This window comes from Enoplosus armatus, chromosome 5, assembly GCF_043641665.1.
Source record: "Enoplosus armatus isolate fEnoArm2 chromosome 5, fEnoArm2.hap1, whole genome shotgun sequence".
Lineage (NCBI taxonomy): Eukaryota > Metazoa > Chordata > Actinopteri > Centrarchiformes > Enoplosidae > Enoplosus > Enoplosus armatus.
Genome location: NC_092184.1, coordinates 23,100,872 through 23,119,295, shown reverse-complemented (window position 1 = coordinate 23,119,295; position 18,424 = coordinate 23,100,872). Strand labels below are relative to the sequence as shown.

General features: G+C 42.7%; 1 protein-coding gene across 1 annotated transcript; it reads left to right on the top strand.

Moving 5' to 3' along the window:
* Nucleotides 1-283: 283 nt before the first annotated feature.
* On the top strand, nt 284-12,154 carry gap43 (growth associated protein 43). Its single transcript, XM_070906246.1, has 3 exons — nt 284-313; nt 7,324-7,975; nt 12,027-12,154. Exons 1-3 carry the CDS (start codon nt 284-286, stop codon nt 12,104-12,106), a joined length of 762 nt encoding a protein of 253 aa, XP_070762347.1. The 3' UTR covers nt 12,107-12,154.
* Nucleotides 12,155-18,424: the final 6,270 nt, after the last annotated feature.

Here is an 18,424-nt window from a genome sequence, read left to right as displayed (position 1 = left end):
GAGAGAGAGAGAGAGGTGCGCCCAGGCAGACCGAGTGAAGAGCGTGTGTGTGCAAACTGGGATGAGTAAATGCACTGGGCGGTTTAGCTGTTGATACAGCCAGAGAGAAAGAGAGAGAGAGAGAGTGTGTGTGTGTGCACGAAAGCGAGCGAGAGAGAGCGCGCAAGAGAGAGAGAGAGAGAGAGAGAGAGAGAGGGTGAGAGAGAAGAAGTGAAAGGGAGAAAAAAGGGAAGAAAGAAGCAGAGAAGAAAAAGGGAGGATACTACAACAACTAACTACAACTATGCTGTGCTGCATAAGAAGAACCAAACCGGTAAACTGCTCTGATTTGCTTGATCACATATTTTCTGCTCTTTCATATGACAAAATGATGCTTCTCAACTCTGAACTTTGGGGAGTGTTGGTTTGTAGTCAGATCAGCATGCTTGAGGACAGATTAGAGGCAATGCTGGTGTAATTTCCTTTGACTCGGGGCCTGGCTTGTCTTTGTAGAAGTCTGTCCACAGAGCCCCAGACACGCCTAGTTAATGTGATTATCCCGCATGAATGGATGTTGCCACAATGCCTCTCAGACCTCACACAGGACTTGCAAAGAGGCACAAGACTGTAACTCGATCTTGGCTAAGCTGGGCATTCTCTCGTATTGATCATGCACTTGAAAAAAAGTGATTATTGAAAGGCACTTGATAGATTCTGTATCAAAGCTTTATTCAGGAGCTCCTATGAACTCAGCACAATCCACCATTGTTAATGATGATTTATATTAATTAGATCAACCTATGTGCTTTTAAACGGGGCTTTTAGTATCTTTTGTACTTCTGTTATCTTGAGGAGAAATGGGTGACACAGGAAAGTAAATTTCCACAGAGAGGAGAAAAAAAAAGGGTGGGGTACGGATTGAGTGAGCAGCACCATCATGTCAGTGGCCTCGGGGGAATACAATGGGAATAAATGAGTCTAAATGGATTATCATAGCCCTCCAGCTTTATAAGTGGATGCTGTCAATGGAGGGTACCATGAAGTGTGCACTCATTTAAAGGGTGTGAAAGGGTGGTGTCGGGTAGTTTATAATAACCCATGGCTATTCTCAGCGGCAGAGAATAATAAAAAAAAAGGTGTTGCATGGAAGCGGGTGGGTCTGGACAGTAGAGGAGAGGGTGGCACTCTCCCGTGCTTCGCTATGTATTTCAGCAGCTATCATGGTGGTTTTGTGTGTGTGATCAGGGCCGGTTTCCTGCCGCTATCACAAACTGAGTATGATTTTATCGGACTCATAACACTCTGGATTCCGATGGCACTTGATTGCTTCTTAAATGTTAGTCTGGATGAGTCATATTAACTCTGGCAGGGAGGAGAGAGAGAGAGAGAGAGAAAGGAAACGAGGCTTGCCAGTTGAAAGACATGCAGGAAGAGCGGGATGCAGAGAGGCAGGGTGGAGTGTAGCTGGTGCACATGGAGGTAGATGGTGGGGAGTGGGGAGTGGGGGGGGGTGGGGCTGCAAGAGGAGGTAGAGAGCGAAGGGAACCTGGTGAGCAGAGAAATAAAGGTGAAAAAAGGATTGAGGCTGGGAGGGAGGTTGCAAGGTATGGGGGGAAGGTAGGGAGAAGCAGGCATGCAGAAAACCTGAGAGCCAAGAGGGAACAAACCTGGATGGTGGCTACACCGGCAGGAGATGTGATGGTGACAGAGTGAGGGATGATGGTTGGGGGAGGTGAGCAGGCGCAAAGGTGAGAAACATCAAAGGAAAAGGAAGCCGGCGTGCTGCACACTGCAGCCATGTGGGTGAGGCACCGGCTTTTCCCACAGAACGCTGTCGCTGCCTCGAGCGTGCGCGTCTCACCACGGGGAAAAATACCCTCCCGGCCTACAAGCACTTATCCTCCTACTTTTGAGGAGCAGAGGCATAAATGCATAAATTAATCCAGACAGACTCTGTGGTCTTCATGGATGGATGAGCAAAGAGCACGGTTTTCTGCTTTAAACATGGCTGTATTGCTGTGGGTCCTGCCGTTGTGGAGTGTTAAGTGCGGCTGCAACGTCTTCACTAAGGGAGTGGCTACTAGCTCTTAATTGAAGTCTCCTCAGTAGCCCCTGCCCCTAGCTTTATCTTTAGTTTCATGCAATTTTAGAACCAAATTCACCACCACAGAGGATGCTCCTTGTCCTCGCCTCAGGGTTTTTTGGGGAAAGATCAAGGATCAAGTCCAAGTCCATCTTGGGTCCAGGCTACAATCTACCCAAAGCTGCAATTTCTTCCATAAACCAGGACTTCAAATCCCACCCATATGTGCTCTCCACCAACTCCGCCCAAACTCCATCCCTAGTTCTCCTCCTACCGCCAGAACCATACCTGCCTGTCCTGCCAAGCCCTGCCTCAGCTTTCAGCTTGAGCCTGAATCATTAATCATAGTCAAACTCCAAAATCAAGACCCAGTACCTTAGAGACGATTATCTCCTCTCATACTGTGGCTCCCCTTGCACTCAGAGCCCCTTTACCTACAGCCTGGCTTCAGCCAAAGCACCAGCCACAGCCCACATTTCCAGTTCTTGCCTCCACCAAAATCCCCGAGCACCATGTTCAACCCCAGCCCCCTTAACTCCAGCTTCTCTCCACTTCCTCTTGCACCTCTCCTCAGCCCCACTTGCCCCTCTCCCCTTCCTCATCCCCAGCCCCTATGAGATCAGTGGTGATTGCGGAGCCTTTGTTCAGGCAGAGAGTCGGTGTAATTGAATTAAAGGCTGCTCCAGAGGATGTAATGACGCTGGCATATGGCCGCTTATTAGTTGCTGCGGAGCATCTTTTCCCGGGCCGTCGTAAAAGAAACAGTGCATCCTTTAACATCGCTCATCAATTCACCGTCAAAGGAGAGAGAGATGGCGAGCGCGGGGGCTGTGGCAGTCACCACCTGAGCCCCCCTCTCCTCATCTGCAGGAGATAGCTGGCTAAAAGGGTGTGGTGCTCCGCTGTGTCTGTGAGTGTGTGTGTGTGTGAGAGAGAGAATGAGTGGGTAGCAGTTTGCTCAGTGAGAAAGAGAGTGAAAGACGACAGAAAGAGAAAGAAGGAGCGGGAGATATTCAGCAGTTGCAGACAGCAGCCAGTCTTTGCTCTTTGGTGTCTGGATGGTTCCTGCAGAAAAGTAGACAGCCATTGAAATGCTTGGATTTTCAGGAGAGATGTGTCATTGCAGGAAGTATGTGTGCCACCAGCAGGGTGGCTAATATTATATCTCTGCCTGCTTGGGAATTGCGGTAATATGACAAATGTTTGGGGAGTTTTTCATTTTTATTTAAATTAGCCAAAGCACTCTATATTTTATTACTTATAATATCTGGTTTAACATACACAAATCTTCAATAATTAATTAACAGAAGCGACTTAGAGAATAAATTCAGCACCTGTTGGGTTGGTGATAAAAGGGCCTCGTTCTCTCACCATTATAAATGCAAATATTACCTTTAATATTTCTCTCCCCTCTTGCTAGCGGCATTCGATCCAAGGCTGGGCGGAGCAGCGAGGTGAAAAAGGAGTCTCCCACTTGAATGGCTCAGAATTAAAAAAAAACAAAAAAAAAACATGATTATGTGCGTGCCTGGTGCGTGCATTAGTGGTAATTCAACCAGCATAAACCCCACCGCTCCACCATACCCCCCCCCCCCGTTTCTCCTCCCTTCCCCTGCTCCCCCCTCCTGAAACAAGTCCCTAATGGCACTTGCAATGAGGCAGTGGGAAGGTGGCGGATTGTTACTGTGTGTCACCATTGGGGGATGGTGTGTATGTGTGTTTATTACGTGTGTGTGTGTGTGTGTGTGTGTGTGTGGTTATGGATCATTCGGTGAAGCCATTGACTCTCGGGTGTGGTTCTCACGACAGCCGGTGCCCACCCAAGGACAGAGCCAGACAGGGAGCGAGCACAGACTGCAGCTGATAGGCGAAACTGTAACAGACACATCCAACCGTCAGATAATGTACTGAACAGGTTTTAGCACGGCCATTTATTACCCTTACAGACAGGGAAGACGGAGCGTTTGTCCTCTGGTGAACGGCACCTCTTGTGTTTAGATAAATTAACCTGTGCGCTATTCTGAACATGAAGATGTCATTACTTGTCACCTACAGCAAGCGTTTGATGTTGCTATGTTCTACTGTAGCTGTTATAATTGCAGGAGGATTGCATAATTTTTTGTTTTACAATCATGCAAGAAAAGCAATTTCATAATGCAAACCTTCCACTTTTTGCTGGATAATAAAAACTGTGGTTAATGTAGTGTAGCTATGGCAACCTGAAAAACCAAAGAGGAAACACTGCGGGCCAATTCTAACACGTCATTTGATTAACCTGATAATGCAAATATGTTGTCTCACTGCAAATGAATCAAGGAAGCGTTTAAGGGGTTGAGTCTTGGCGTGAAGACTTAAAGGGAGTGTAGCTTGTGGTGTGCTGTATCTTTGGGGAGGTGGTGCTGTATTTATGAATGAAAATGTGTGCCGCACAGACACCGAGTGGAATAGCGCCTGCAGGAGGGTACGTGACCAGGGTTCAGTTAACAGTCACAGCCTTCAGGAAGCAATTCTTAAAGGATTTGCAGTAATGTCTCTGTTTACTGTAGATATAAATATGTGATTTTAATGTAGCCACTATCTCGTTCTTTAACTACTGCATAATCAGTTTGATGTGACGGTCAAAGTAGCTCAGTACTGAATCTTATGTCCCATGGAAACCGACTACAGCCGCCAGAAAATGACAGAGCAGCACTTTTGAGGGCGATGCACAGACAAATATCAATAATTCAAATGATGATGCTACAATTGTGGTCAAACCGTGATGGTGATCTTTCTTTCCCCGTCTCCTCACACTGATATGAGATCACTTGGCACTCTGCTGGTATTTTATTACATTTGCGCTCATGCACGCCCAGATCTCTAAAGTAAATGACATCCCCTCTGTTCCAATAATGATGTCATACCCACATATTCCCAAACACCCTCATCCATCGCTTTCTCTTTCTCCCTCTGTCTGACTCACTGTATGCAGCCAGTAAGTAATTCTATTTAGAGTTAAGTGCTTGGGTCAAATTTTTGGCAATTGTAAGCACCCATGAGATCAGACATAATAAAAGCCCAATAAGTCACCGGAGACATGCATATTATTAAGAGCAGGGTGTGGTGCTTTGTCTGTCTCCACATTGGCTATATGTTCTAATAGCAGGACACTTGTTAAAGTTTATTTCCATGTTTAAAACAGCTGATTGTGACGTGAACCGATTCTAGTTCAGGTTTTAAAGCTAAATCACTACAGTTGAGGAGCAGTGTTTAGCGCCTGAAAATCTCCTATCCCCCTCACAGGCAGCAGCATCGTCCCCCTGTTTCCACATTGCACAAAATTGCTTCAGGAAGATGGTGTATATTAAGAATTGCATTATTGCCCGGGGCAGGATTTACACCCTGAACCCTGGGGATGGCATACGAATAAAGGTGGAGGAGGTGAATATACCAACACAGCTGCACCTTGGCCTCTCTGCTCCAATATTGGACTGACACACTGACCCTGAAAAAGAAATGTTGGTTTAGGGCCTCTGGCTCTTAAATCATGTCGCACAGATGTGATTCCTTGCACAGGCAGCTGTCCAAGTCACACCTCATGTCCAATATAATGACAGAGACAGAAGGTATGAGGAAATAGACTGATGGACGTACCTACCTGCCGAGTTGCATCTTGAAACCCATTTTCACTCAAATTCACTGACCTTAAACAAGATGCTACTGCTCAGTGACACAGATGGCCAGCATTGATACATACACACACATGTAACCCCATCGGCCCCCCCACCGCACCCTGCCGCTACATCACGCACAACCCCTCCTTAGCCATGCTGATTGCGCTGCGTGATTTACGAGTTCCTATTGGCCCGCTCCCCTGAGGGGTCAGGTGCGCTGCCAATCAGGGTGACATATAGTCTTTCATAGCACCAACCAGCAGACAGCGCCGTGATGAGTTAGCACTCTGGTTGTCAAGGTAACCTTTGATGGTTGGGAGGGGTATGGCAGTGAATGCTGAGGAGATTCTAGCAGGCAGCTTGTTCCCTAGCAGCCAGAGCTGGAGCCGTAGAAAGCTACTGTACCTAGAGAATAGAGATTGGCTCATTATTTTGGAGAAAGAGTCTCAATTTTGAACGCTCACATTTTTCTGTTTACAATTTTGAAGAAATCATTAAGAGTGAATGCAGGGAACATTAATGAATGCCATGGAGAGGTTCTACATTTGAGTTTAATTATTCACTAAATCTATTTCAGCACCATTATCCAGAGGACAACATCAACCTCATGCTTAGATTGAATGACTGCAATAAATGCCTCGAGTCATTTGTCGTGCCCCAAATCCCGGTGTATCCAATTCATTATGTGGAGACAATCGACCCGCACACACATCTGTTATTCTCATGATTCACAATGGCACTAAATCTCCTCTTTCCAGCACATGAAATGATGTAGATTCCTTCTATTGTCAAACCAATCACTGACTCCTGACAAAGCCCTGGTACCTGGGAGGACAAAAACACTTCAGATGCTGCAGTTTTCACATCTTCATCATTTGGCTAACTGATGCTGCACTGCCTGCATGCTCTTTGACAATTTGTGTTTGCTTCATGTTGCTTATTCACATTCATTTAAAGTGCACATTTAAAGCTTTTGATTGGTTGAACCGTGGCTAGAGGATATTTTACCTTGATTTGTTTGCCTATTCATTTTGAATGTACTGATTCATTTTGTTTGCCACTTTCAGTGCTCATCATTCATTCCTTTATTTGATTTGATTTCTTTTCATTAGATTTATATGACTCATAGCACAACCCACTATTTGATGGACAGCTATGGATCCAGTTACAGAAGGTAATATCATTGAACCCCTTTCAATATTACACTGTGTACTGTCCTATTCCTAACCCTGCTCCTCATCCAGTCCTATACTTTCACTCAATTCCAAACCAGTCCTCAAGCCCTAACCTGACCTTTCCCTGTCTATAATTCTCCAGTAATGGTTATAAATACATCAATTCAAGTTAACTAATAAACCCTTTCTCACAGCATATACTTCTGTCTTTTTCTGACTTCTGACCTTTCAACTCATCATATGTTGTACCTATCTTTGGAAGGATTCCTATCCCAAATATAAGTATGCCAGCATGTTTGGGATGATCATCCTCAAGAGGGATTCTTTGCAAGTTTTTAGTTTTTAGTCAGTACATTCCCTTGCTGGTTTCCAGTGGACCTGCATGATGGCCTACGGTAGATGTTAACCTGCTGTATTTTCTCTTGGCTCCCAGGTGGAGAAGAATGAGGAGGCGGACCAGAAGATTGAACAAGATGGCACCACCAACAAACCCGAGGACAAGGCCCACAAGGCTGCCACCAAAATACAGGCCAGCTTCCGTGGACACATAACTCGGAAAAAGATGAAAGATGGAGAGGAAGAGAAGGAGGGAGACAGTCCTGCTGCTGCAGAGGAGGCGACAGAGGGAGGAGAGGAGGCAAAGAAAGCGGAGGGAGAGGAGGCACCTGCAAAGGAGGAGGAAGCCGCAGGAGAGGAGGCCAAGAAGGAGGAGGAGACAAGCCAAGCCAAAAGCCCAGTGGCAGACAAGCCAGCTAACTCCCCAGCAGCTGCTGCTGCTTCTCCTGCAGGCGCAGCGACGTCTCCTGTAGCGGCGGCACCCGCCGCAGCCTCTCCTACGGCCGCCACAGCGCCCTCTGAGCCCCAGAAAGAGGAGCCAAAGGCGGAGGAGAAAGCCGAGGAGAAGCCCAAAGAGGTGGAGGCCCCAGCTGCGGCAGCCAAGAGTCCCACCACAGCCACAGCTGAGGAGAAGAAGGAGGAGGAAGAGAGTGAAGAGAAAAAGGAGGAGGCCAGACAAGCCGATGTGCCTGCTGCTGTCAGCCCGACAGCTGAGAAGGAGGAGCCTAACCAAACAAAAGATAAACAAGGTATGCAGATTATGCTAAAGCTCTTAACTTCCATTCATTACAGTAGGATTCATTTAAAAACCCAGTACATGCACACATGCCAAATAAAATAAGCCTACTTGGAGAGGATCTACAAGAAGGTTCTGATGCTCTCTGAATCAAACACTTGTGTGCACATGTTTGCGAGGGCATTGAGTTCAGAGACAAAAATAATTCCAGATACACATTTACCAATAAAGAAGCAATTACTTACTGTAAATAAAACTAATAAAGAAGAATAGGTATGCTTCCACGTTGTCTGCTTGGCAGGCACCACAGGAAATAACTGCTGGTTGAGTCTTTGGGATTTAAAGATCTTTGGCAGTGCTCCACCATTCACTGGTTAACACAGAAACACAGCTCAGTATTAGATTAGACAGCCTTGTATCTCAGCCTCTGCAAGATGGAAACTCCATACTGATGAGGCAGAGATTGGAATAGGAAGGCAGGGTTGGAAATGATTAGCGCCCGGTCGTGAATGATGTTGTACAATGGGCTAGTGTTATCTTGGGAATGTTCAGGGTTACTGTTGAGAAGCAATGTAGTATTGTTTGCTTAATGAGAAAGCAGCATGTTTTGTGAGTCATGAAGGTTCTTGAACATCCCATATGGGTTCATATCAATTTCATGGTACAAAGAACATATCAACCTGGCTGCTACTGTCACACAAATTAAAACACAGATAGTGGGGAAAATGGATGACTTATTAAATCCTTTTTACACAGGTCAAATATTAAAGAATATCCTTGCTGTTTGGACCTCCAACATTAGCTAATAGATTCCAAAGCAAACCACCATTTGACGTCCAATTATAGTGAGAACGCATACCTGAGAAGAAACTGGAAGGCCAGGAAATTACATTATAACACTGATACAACAAACTCTCACAACATACACTTGACATGAACTCATATTTCTGGTCCAAGGACTCTCAGATTGGGTCAGACAGGTAGTTAATGGAGCATGCTCAGTCTCGAGTAGGTGGGGGTGTAAGGTGGGAAACACACACGCACACACACACACACACACACACACACACACACACCAACTGGAGAACTACACGGAAACTAGGTCACCTAGGCAGCAGTGTCTCCCTGTTGTCATAGTTACCACCTCGGTGGGATAGCTGGCCTGCATGGAGCAGAGCCGGGATAACAGGTGCTCTGATTTCAATGAATGATTAATGATCCCTACTGGTCACGATCTGCACTGGGGAAGTCTGTCAGAAACAAACACCACTTGACAAAGAACTGCTAATTAAGAATCCACTGCTGGCCGCAATCTGCTTTACCAACCGAACCGACTCAAGAGAGCAAATTAATATTCATAACTGACTTAAGGTTAAGGCTCGTCAGCGCACAGACAGGAGTCACATGCACAAGGACACCAGGTACTCTGATCTGACTGAATCGTTTATGAGGCGGCCTGGGGATGATCCAGATTCTCCACCAAGGATAGTCCATGTCACTGGCTCCACTTTGTTACAGTTACATCTGACCAAGTCATAGCACTGTGACATAGCGTCAGATATTCAGACACAATAACATAATAATAAACTTTATTTATGTAACACCTTTCATACAGCTCAAAGTGCAGACAACTTCAACAACAGTTACAATTGCATACATTTTATTAATAAAAATAAAACAAAGAACGGCAATGATCACCACATCCACCATCATCTCCTCAGTAATTGTAATCATCTAAGACTGAGCAGTAGTGGACATAATCAAGAAATGGCTGTGGAGAAGTAACAACAAAGGTTAACAATCGCTTAAATGCCTCAAATGATGTTGCCGTGTTCAGATTCAGAGGGAGAGAATACCAAGTTGGGTCCAAAACTACAGAAAGCAGCTTCACCATAAATCTTTGGTATGGTAAGCAGCAGTGTGGATCTGAGGGAATACATATCATATCATATCACGCAATCAGGGGCAAGACCAAATACATTCATAGACAGTTACACGTTTAGTTTTATCCTAAAACTGACTGGGAGCCAGAGAAGAGACTAGAGCAGGAGTGATGTGATGTCTTTTCTTTGTACCAGTTAAAAGGCATTCTGTATGAGCTGTAACTGATTTGTTACAGCGGCCGGTGCATTGCAGTAGTCATGCCTGCTTGTAATAAAAGCATGTACGAGCTTCTGTGTTAGAACTCATAGAATAGAGTCGACGATAACACCCAGATTTTTTGCCTTAGGTATAAAGTGCTGAAATAGTGTAGGAAACTGGAGGCACATTTTGTACCCTTCTGCTCTTTTGGAGGACCTCTGTTTTGTTGTTTGAGAAATTTGGGGTCATCTATAAATTGATGTCAGAGATGCAGTTCTCCAGGGAGCAAAGAGGGTCAGGTCAGCAGCATCAACAGTATATAGAGTTGGGTATCATCTGCATAGCAGTGAAAATCAATACTGTGCTTATGGATGATGACCGTGAGTGGTAACGAAGACTGAAAAGTAGTGGACCCAGGACAAAGCCTTGCGGCCCTTCATATGGAAATTACAAGTTTAAATGGAAGTTGGAAAAAGTAGATTATGTGCATCTACTTTATATGGGAAAGTTTCTTTAGTTATAAGTTCCACAGTAAAATGTGTTTTAGTAAAATGTGTCATGCTCTCATTAACATTGTTTACTGAAAACTTCAATGAAATCCGTGGGCAGAATCGACAAAGATCACCAGAGTTTGGGCGTTTGTTTTTTCATCTCCACTTTCTTATTTGAAAATGCTTCAGCAAAACTGAAGCAGCATTTTAGTCATCACCGGTGCAGACAACTGAGATGACACTGATGTCAAAATACCAGAAATGACGGGGCTTAGGCTCCGTGAATCGGGTGAAATTGCATTTGCATCACACAGTTCAGTGGCTGTAGAGAAAGACAAGTCTGTCACACTGGCTAACAAGCTAATTACCTCTTACCTGGAAGATCATGCATCTTGAGTCACACACATTAGTACAAGCACTAACGCTGACATGATTGCCCCACTTCTCTGTCTCTCTCTGCCTCGCCCTCACTCACACACCCACACCCACACACTCGCACTCCATCACCCCAATCTCCCAGGCAATGATGTCATTCTTTGATGTCTCCTCTTTCTATTAAAAGAGCATGAGCTCATCGTGGTATGACATCACCGCTTTAAGGGCACTTGAATAATAGATTTGGTCAGAAACAATAAAAATACAGATCCCAAAATCATTGTAGGCCATACACTGCATGAAAAGGTCTTATTTGTCTATTTTTTTATTTTATTTTATAGACAGTTGATTGATATAATTATGTACAGGATTAAGAAATGCACTAATAAAGCATCAGTTACTGTTTCAAACCCGGTAAGTAATGGCTTAGTGATGCACCATGGATCGTTATTCAGCAGCATTCACCTCCTTAGTAAGCCACCACTGGATGTTATTACAGTGCATTACACTGTGGGCATCACACGGTATCAGATGTGACAGGCCGAGATGCTGCTGTTAGCGTTGTGATGTCAGTTCAAATGCTTCATGGGTCCATTAGGAGCACTCTTTTCCTTTATTATTTACACAGCCAATGTGGGATTTCAGACATTAGGTTGCAGCTTCTGACTGACATGCTCTCAGTTTTAGTGGAGTTGACATCTTGTGAACAACACGGCGTTACATAGTTCTTTGTGTGTATTTTTCTTTTCCAGAATTATCCACATTTTCATGATTTTTCACGAATTACCTTATGCTTGTTCTCATACAGAGAACCTTCACAGGTGAAGTATTTATATACTTATATATATATAATATATTTATATATCAAAAGTAGCAGCTGACATGTGAAATCTTTGATGCTCAGTATCTCAGAAGACCCAGGTAGAGCTTTATTATTCCAACCTCCCATTGTAAAACCTCCTCTCCACAGGCTAATTTTCCCTCTTCCTCTCTCCTCTTTCCAACCCACCTTTTATCTACTATATCCCCCTTCTCTCCACGCTTACATCTCGTTGTCCTGCTCTCTGCCTTGCCTTTTTCTCTCTTTACCCTCCCTCCCTCCCTCCCTCCACCCAGATGCTGCAGAGGAGTCTAAAGCAGAGGAGGCCACCCCGGCAGATGCAGCGGCAGAGGCCACCGAGTCCAAGGATGACTAAGGCAAAGTCTAACCTAAAGAAAGCAGAATTAAGAGTATGAAGAATAACACAAAAACAAAAATCTAAAAAGGTTGCTCTTTGCCTTCCCATTGTGAAGGCAGTCCGTTTCTATTTGTTTGTCATTTTTTGTGTGGCAATGATTTTCTCATGTTGGGGGAGTTTCCAGCGTGAAGTTTTTTGGCTCAAGCTAATACTATGAGGAAGTGATGATGATGTTGATGTTGATAATGATGAAGATGATGATGATGATGATTATGAAAAATGATTGTTACCTTGATGATGATGATGAGAAGGAGGAGGATTTGATTTGGTACAACTTCACTATGTATTGTAAGTGAATCAGCGGTGGAATGAACGCTCCCAACTGGATATTTACACATTTGAAATGCATTGTGAATGCACCACACTTTATTTTGCATTGCAATGCACTTCCCTTAAACACATTTTGCAAATAAATTCTGTACTTCTGCAAATGCACGCACAAAAACAAGCTGGTTTTAAAATGCAACTCTAGTTTTCAAAACAGTACAAGTGTATTGAGAACGCAGCAAGTAGGTAATGTACTGACACATCAGATGGAGAATAGAATGTATAATTAAATGTGTGACTTCTCCAGTTGGGCAGCTTTATCCTGAATCCAAAAACCACATACAGGACAAGACTATTACTCTCTCTCTCTCTCTATTCTGCTTGAGTCATTCAAGCTTGGTTTACACCCCTTTTACAGACTCTCTGTTTACTCACATATACAGTAAAGGACCTGTTGCCATTTAAATGACATGATCATATAATGAACTATAGAAATCAGCTATAGTATTGATGTAACTGGCTCTTACAAGACGATTTGTGTTCTGCCAACCAAACGTGAGAACAGTAGCATGAACCATCGAACCAGATGCATGATGGGAACTCTCCCTATTGAGAGGAACTTTTTCGCAGTCACAAAAACTTAAGAGGTGTGGCGGCTTCTTTTTGATGTCTTTGGTGTTGTTATGACAGTTTATATGAATTGGAAAAATACTCTTGCACTGATGTTACGAAAAAAAAAAAGTAAAAAGAGAAAATCAAACAAACGAGCAAACAAAAAATACTTTTCCCATGTTCCAGTGAGTGCAATGTCCAGTTTCAACCTTATCAAGGAGTTCAAACTTGTGAGAAAAAAATATGAAAAAATACAAATGGTTTCAATGTCTGTTTTCAAAATAAAGCAAATGTGCCAATTACCATCATAAACTGTGGAGTTTGTTTAAAGCCATGTTAAAATTTGCTGTTACTTCAAAGGGTAGAATATATATCTGGGGGCAAGACTGATTTTAAAGGAATAGTTTTACAATTGGGGAAATGTGGTTATTCGCTTTATTCCCGAGAATTAGATGAGAGGATTGACCACCACTCTCATGTTTGTCCATGTGAAGGTACAGCCAGCAACCGCTTAGCTTAGCTTAGCATAAGACTGGAAACGGGGGAAACGGCTAGCCTGGCTCTGTGGGAAGGTATAAAAATCAGCCTATACCAGCACCTCTTAAGCCCACTAAGTAAGATATATATGTTGTTTGTTTAATCTGTACAAAAACTGCTGCGTAAGAGGAGAATTTGTAGTTTTACGAGCAGTTTATGGACTGGACTATTTCTTGGCTAGGCGCAGTGAGTTCCTTGAGACTCGTTTAACATCAGATGTCGACATCATCTACCAGCCTTCCTTTAAGGTGCTAGTTACACAGAAATACTCGCAAATTATTTGCAAAACCTTAGAAAATCACTGTTTTAGACATATTTCCTTAGCAGAAGCAACTCCTGGCATGCATGGGATGCAACGTGCACATGAGTGTCTTGGTTGTCTTATCCTGGTTTTGAGCTTATTTGGGAAAAGACATTTACATGAAACATGAGAAACCTGGTTATCCCTGGATCAGAATCCAGCTTTCTGATCATCTGCGTGCAGGTGTGTCTTGATTCCTCAACATCATAGACATATGTATCTCTAACATCAGAATGAGATAATTATTTAAAGATACTATCGAAACACAGCAATACGATTATGCAAGAGAAAATGCACTTGCTGGGGAGTAACCTTCTGTCGAGATAGAAAGGTTCAGTAAGAATTAAATAAATAATAGCCCCAAGATTAACATAAATACCAACCTCAGTCTCACAGAAGTTGTGTGACCTTCACGCTAATGAAGCTGGTTTGCTGAACAAGCGGTCTTGGATAAGGAGGATCATTTCTCTCAAAATGTTCTCGTGTTGCCCTCTCTCTTCTAAGTCATACACTCTCCCACACCTTCCTCCACTTGTAAACTCCTATCTTCAAGTTTGAAAAAAACACAATCCAGCCCTGCCCTGTCACAATCTCTGTCTCAAATCCCTCTATTTCAAGGACTGAAATGGGTCTCACACCTTCATGTTTTTTACTTTTTCCCGCAAAAAAAAAAAAAATCAAGGTTGTTTTTACTGTTGCATCCAGTTATGGTATATATAATATAGAACATGTACTTTCACCGCCCACATTTTCCCAGCCGGTGTGGGGGTTTGAGCTGGAAACTGTGCAGCTACCGGCTTGTTTTTCTAATCTTTGACACTGCTGCATTCTCTGTTCATCTTCAGAGTCAGAGGCTAACTATGATGCAGAATAATGTGTTTGCTTCCTCATTCTGCCTAGTGGGGGCATTATTTGATTTGTTACGCCACCTTGTGGTGAAACATTTTACTGCGGCAGTCCCTGTGGTCGTACGCTGCACAGACAGAGCCAGCCTTACCTTTCATCTCTAGCACAAAAAAGTGGAACTGGAACATTCCCTTGGTGACGAGCTGAATCTCTGTCTGAGGATAAAAATGTCTTCCACAGAGAATATAACAATACATATATTATTTTATTTGCATGTTACATGGTGATAAACACAACAGTACCATTAAGATTCTGTGTGTTCCAAGCTATCTCCAAAAAAAAAAAGAAGTTACTTGCCCCGACATCTCATGTCACATTCAAATACAGAACACTGAATTCAAACAACTTTATTTTGTGTTATGAACATTTTCTCATATACCTTTATTACATATCTTTTTTTTTTATTTTAGAAACTGACTGCAATCACCTTATGCCATAATAAAGTAAAATAAAATAGAAAATAAAAACCCGGGACATTGCTGTGTCATAATCCATGATTGAATCTTAATTTCCCATGACAAAGGGAAGGGACATACAAACGCGATAGTTACTGTTTAAATTTTTAAATGTTGAGTTGTATAAACACGATCTGATGGATTTGCTGATTTTACAACATTCTACTGTAGAAACATCATACTGTATATACACACAGAGGAGGAACAGAAGAAAACAAAAGAATTTAAACTTAGAATAGAGGGTTACCACTGTAACCATCAACGGAAAGTAGAAAGTTAGCTGTTTGGCCAACTCGTCATGTATCTCATGCCTCGCGTTAACTTCTCAGATAGGTTAATAATAATGAACAGAACCAGAATCAGAGTACACACGCGCACATACGTAAGCCAACAGTGAAGCGATGGTGATGTTTTGAGGCAATGCTCAATAGTAAACTAGATAGCTGTATCTACAGTCTTCAGTAGATATCCAGGTCTGTCTACAGGGGGTTGGTGCTGTGTCCATAGGCTGGCTGTTGGTCTCTACGAGCAATGGAAGGACGATATCCCTTATTCCTTTCTGCTTTATGGGTAAGACAGAGCTCCATGGCTTTTACATAAGTGGTCTTAGTATCCCTCAGTGCTTATTGGCTGGTTTTAACCTGCATGGACACACTTGGACGTCCACATTGGTGAGGTTTACATGAAAATCACCTGAATGGTAGAAAGTTTAGACAATGACAGTTAATTTACTGTAACATCCTTTAAAAGAAGATTCCTCACACTATGTGCCTGGATGCAGTGAGGGGACTCTATCCATCATGCAATCCAAGCAGGTTAAAATAAATGCTGAGCACAGTTTGGAGATATTTGACCCTGCTCTGGTAGTCGGTCAGAGTCTGCAGCAAAAAAAACCTAAACAAAACAACACAGTTTAGTTTGTCTGAGAGTCTGCCCAAGGCCAGCCTTGCTCTGCCCTGAGGTTTTTTTTTTGTTTTATGCGACACAGTGAGACAGACAGACTTTCTGGAATAGACATGTAGCACAGATCACTCTCATGCAAGCTATTTTCACCACAGCTTCCAGATTATTCACTTCTTACTACAGCAAGAAGATAACTGTTGCTGATGAAGTAGCATCCTCAAGTATGGGCTAGCCAGAGGCTAAAAAAGCGGTAAGAGAGTCTGCAGAAATACCAATGTAGTAGAAAAACATCAGGAGTCAAGTTAATCCACATTAAAGCGGATACACCAGAGTTGTTCAGTTGTAGAAAATAAATGAAATAAAAGCCTGTGTAAGATGATGAAAGCATAAAAACAAGCAACTTTCTTATCACTTCCTAGACTGAGAAATCTGACTGTAAGATATTGTTTATGTTGTGACTGATATTTTGATGTTATTTTAACTGTTTAAATGCAAATTGTGGCCCGTTTCAGTCTCTGCACAGCTCTACCTCTACCGCTTCACTCACATGAAAATTAGACCGGATCAGACGGCATTACCAAAACTACAAAGTCACACAGCCATGGCCTCAGAAGCATTTACAATGAAAACACTGGGAACAGTTTCTTTAATGTATGATAAGGATGACATTAATTACACTGTGTGTTTTACAATACTAGTACATCTCGGCTTGGTTGTTGGAGGAGCGGAGACGTGAACACACATACAGTTGAGGAGCTGAGCTGGCCGCTGGAGTCCACGCGCTATTAGTCACCTTATAGAAGGTCAAATTAAATGGCAAAAAAAAGGCAGCTAATAGTGCACCAGTTTCAGCAATTCTTGCCACAACAGCAGCGACCTCTGAGCTGTTTCCTGAAAGAGTTGCACTGTTTGAAAGATCCTCTTCTTGTGAGTTTTACTAAATGTCGACAAATGTCGCCTTCGTTTAACCATTTTGCTCATGAGGAAATACATTTAGTGATCAGCCCACGTTTTGGCAAGGTGTGATGAGAAAATTTGCTGTAGGACATGTAATGAAATGGTATTATTTTGTTAAAGAGGCCCGTCAGCACGTTGGCCTTGATGGGCCTTAGGGGGAATAATTTTGTTCGCTGTTCTGGTAAACGGAAGAGCATTACAAGCTAAACATAATAGTCCATTCTCTATAACATCATGTAAGCCAGCACTTGCATCATCTCAAGGATAGGTACAATAGTAACTGCACAAAACTATCTTCTTTTTTTTGCTAGACCTTTTTTTTTTTAAAAACATCATTGTCTAATGGGCTTCGGTTCACATCATAGAGCAGGGTCGCCAGTTCAAGAGGTCTACGAGTTTATCATTCTCGGCAAATTGCTACCCTATTCAGAAACATGGACACATAAAATTTGCCGTTTCATATAATATAAGGACATTGGATTCAAGTATATATACACACACAACTAAAATGAATGAGGTAAAGACAGAAAAAAATAACCTCAATATCAATATATTATGAATTTTTCATATTAAAACACGCATACTTCTTTGAAAGAGAAAAACTAAAAAGTAAGTCATTCATTGGTGTCATACATTTTTATCCAAATTCCAGCAGTATAGAAGAATGATCCTAAAACTTATAAACTAAACGCAGACACTGTATGTGGTACAGTATATATAGCTAAATGCAGTGCAGAGACAAACTGCACAGTGCGGTTGGTCGGTCGTCAGACAATCAACGTACACTGCAACAGTTTTCTCTGTTTCCTGTTGTTACAGTGGCAGAACAAGTTGTCTTATCATAGCGAAATACAAAATTTTTACTATGTACAGTACGCATCATTACAACCTACTGTGTGTCTTTTCCTGCTGCAAAAGAAAAGAGGAATTCTTTTGGAATAAAGGCGAGTGGTTGCAAAGCCACTGAATGAAGACGTAGATATCCATCAGCAGATAAACTAATTTCTTCAGGTTTGTACCCCGCGTGGTTTAGCTCTGTAGGATCAAGTCGATTCTATTCACTGCATCCTCAATTTCTGGGCTGGACAGCAACAACCCAAGTGACTGCTGCATCTAGAAACAATGTCGTTGATTGGAGAGATATCCGGCTAATGCTCTATATCTTTGTTTCAGTCTAGTAGCATCACATTATGGTAGTACAGACTTAAATATCAAGCTAATCTCATTACAGAATCAGCTGCAGTGTTTTCCCTTTGATTTCTGTATGTGTTAGTTTCAAATCTATATAGTTTATGGATATTTGGCAGATACTTTGCAAGTTATTCATTAATGCACTGG

Coding starts and splice junctions, on each gene's coding strand:
- gap43 (XM_070906246.1), top strand. CDS start 284: ATGCTGTGCTGCATAAGAAGAACCAAACCG. Junction 314..7,323: donor GCATAAGAAGAACCAAACCG/GTAAACTGCTCT, acceptor CTTGGCTCCCAG/GTGGAGAAGAATGAGGAGGC. Junction 7,976..12,026: donor CCAAACAAAAGATAAACAAG/GTATGCAGATTA, acceptor CCCTCCACCCAG/ATGCTGCAGAGGAGTCTAAA.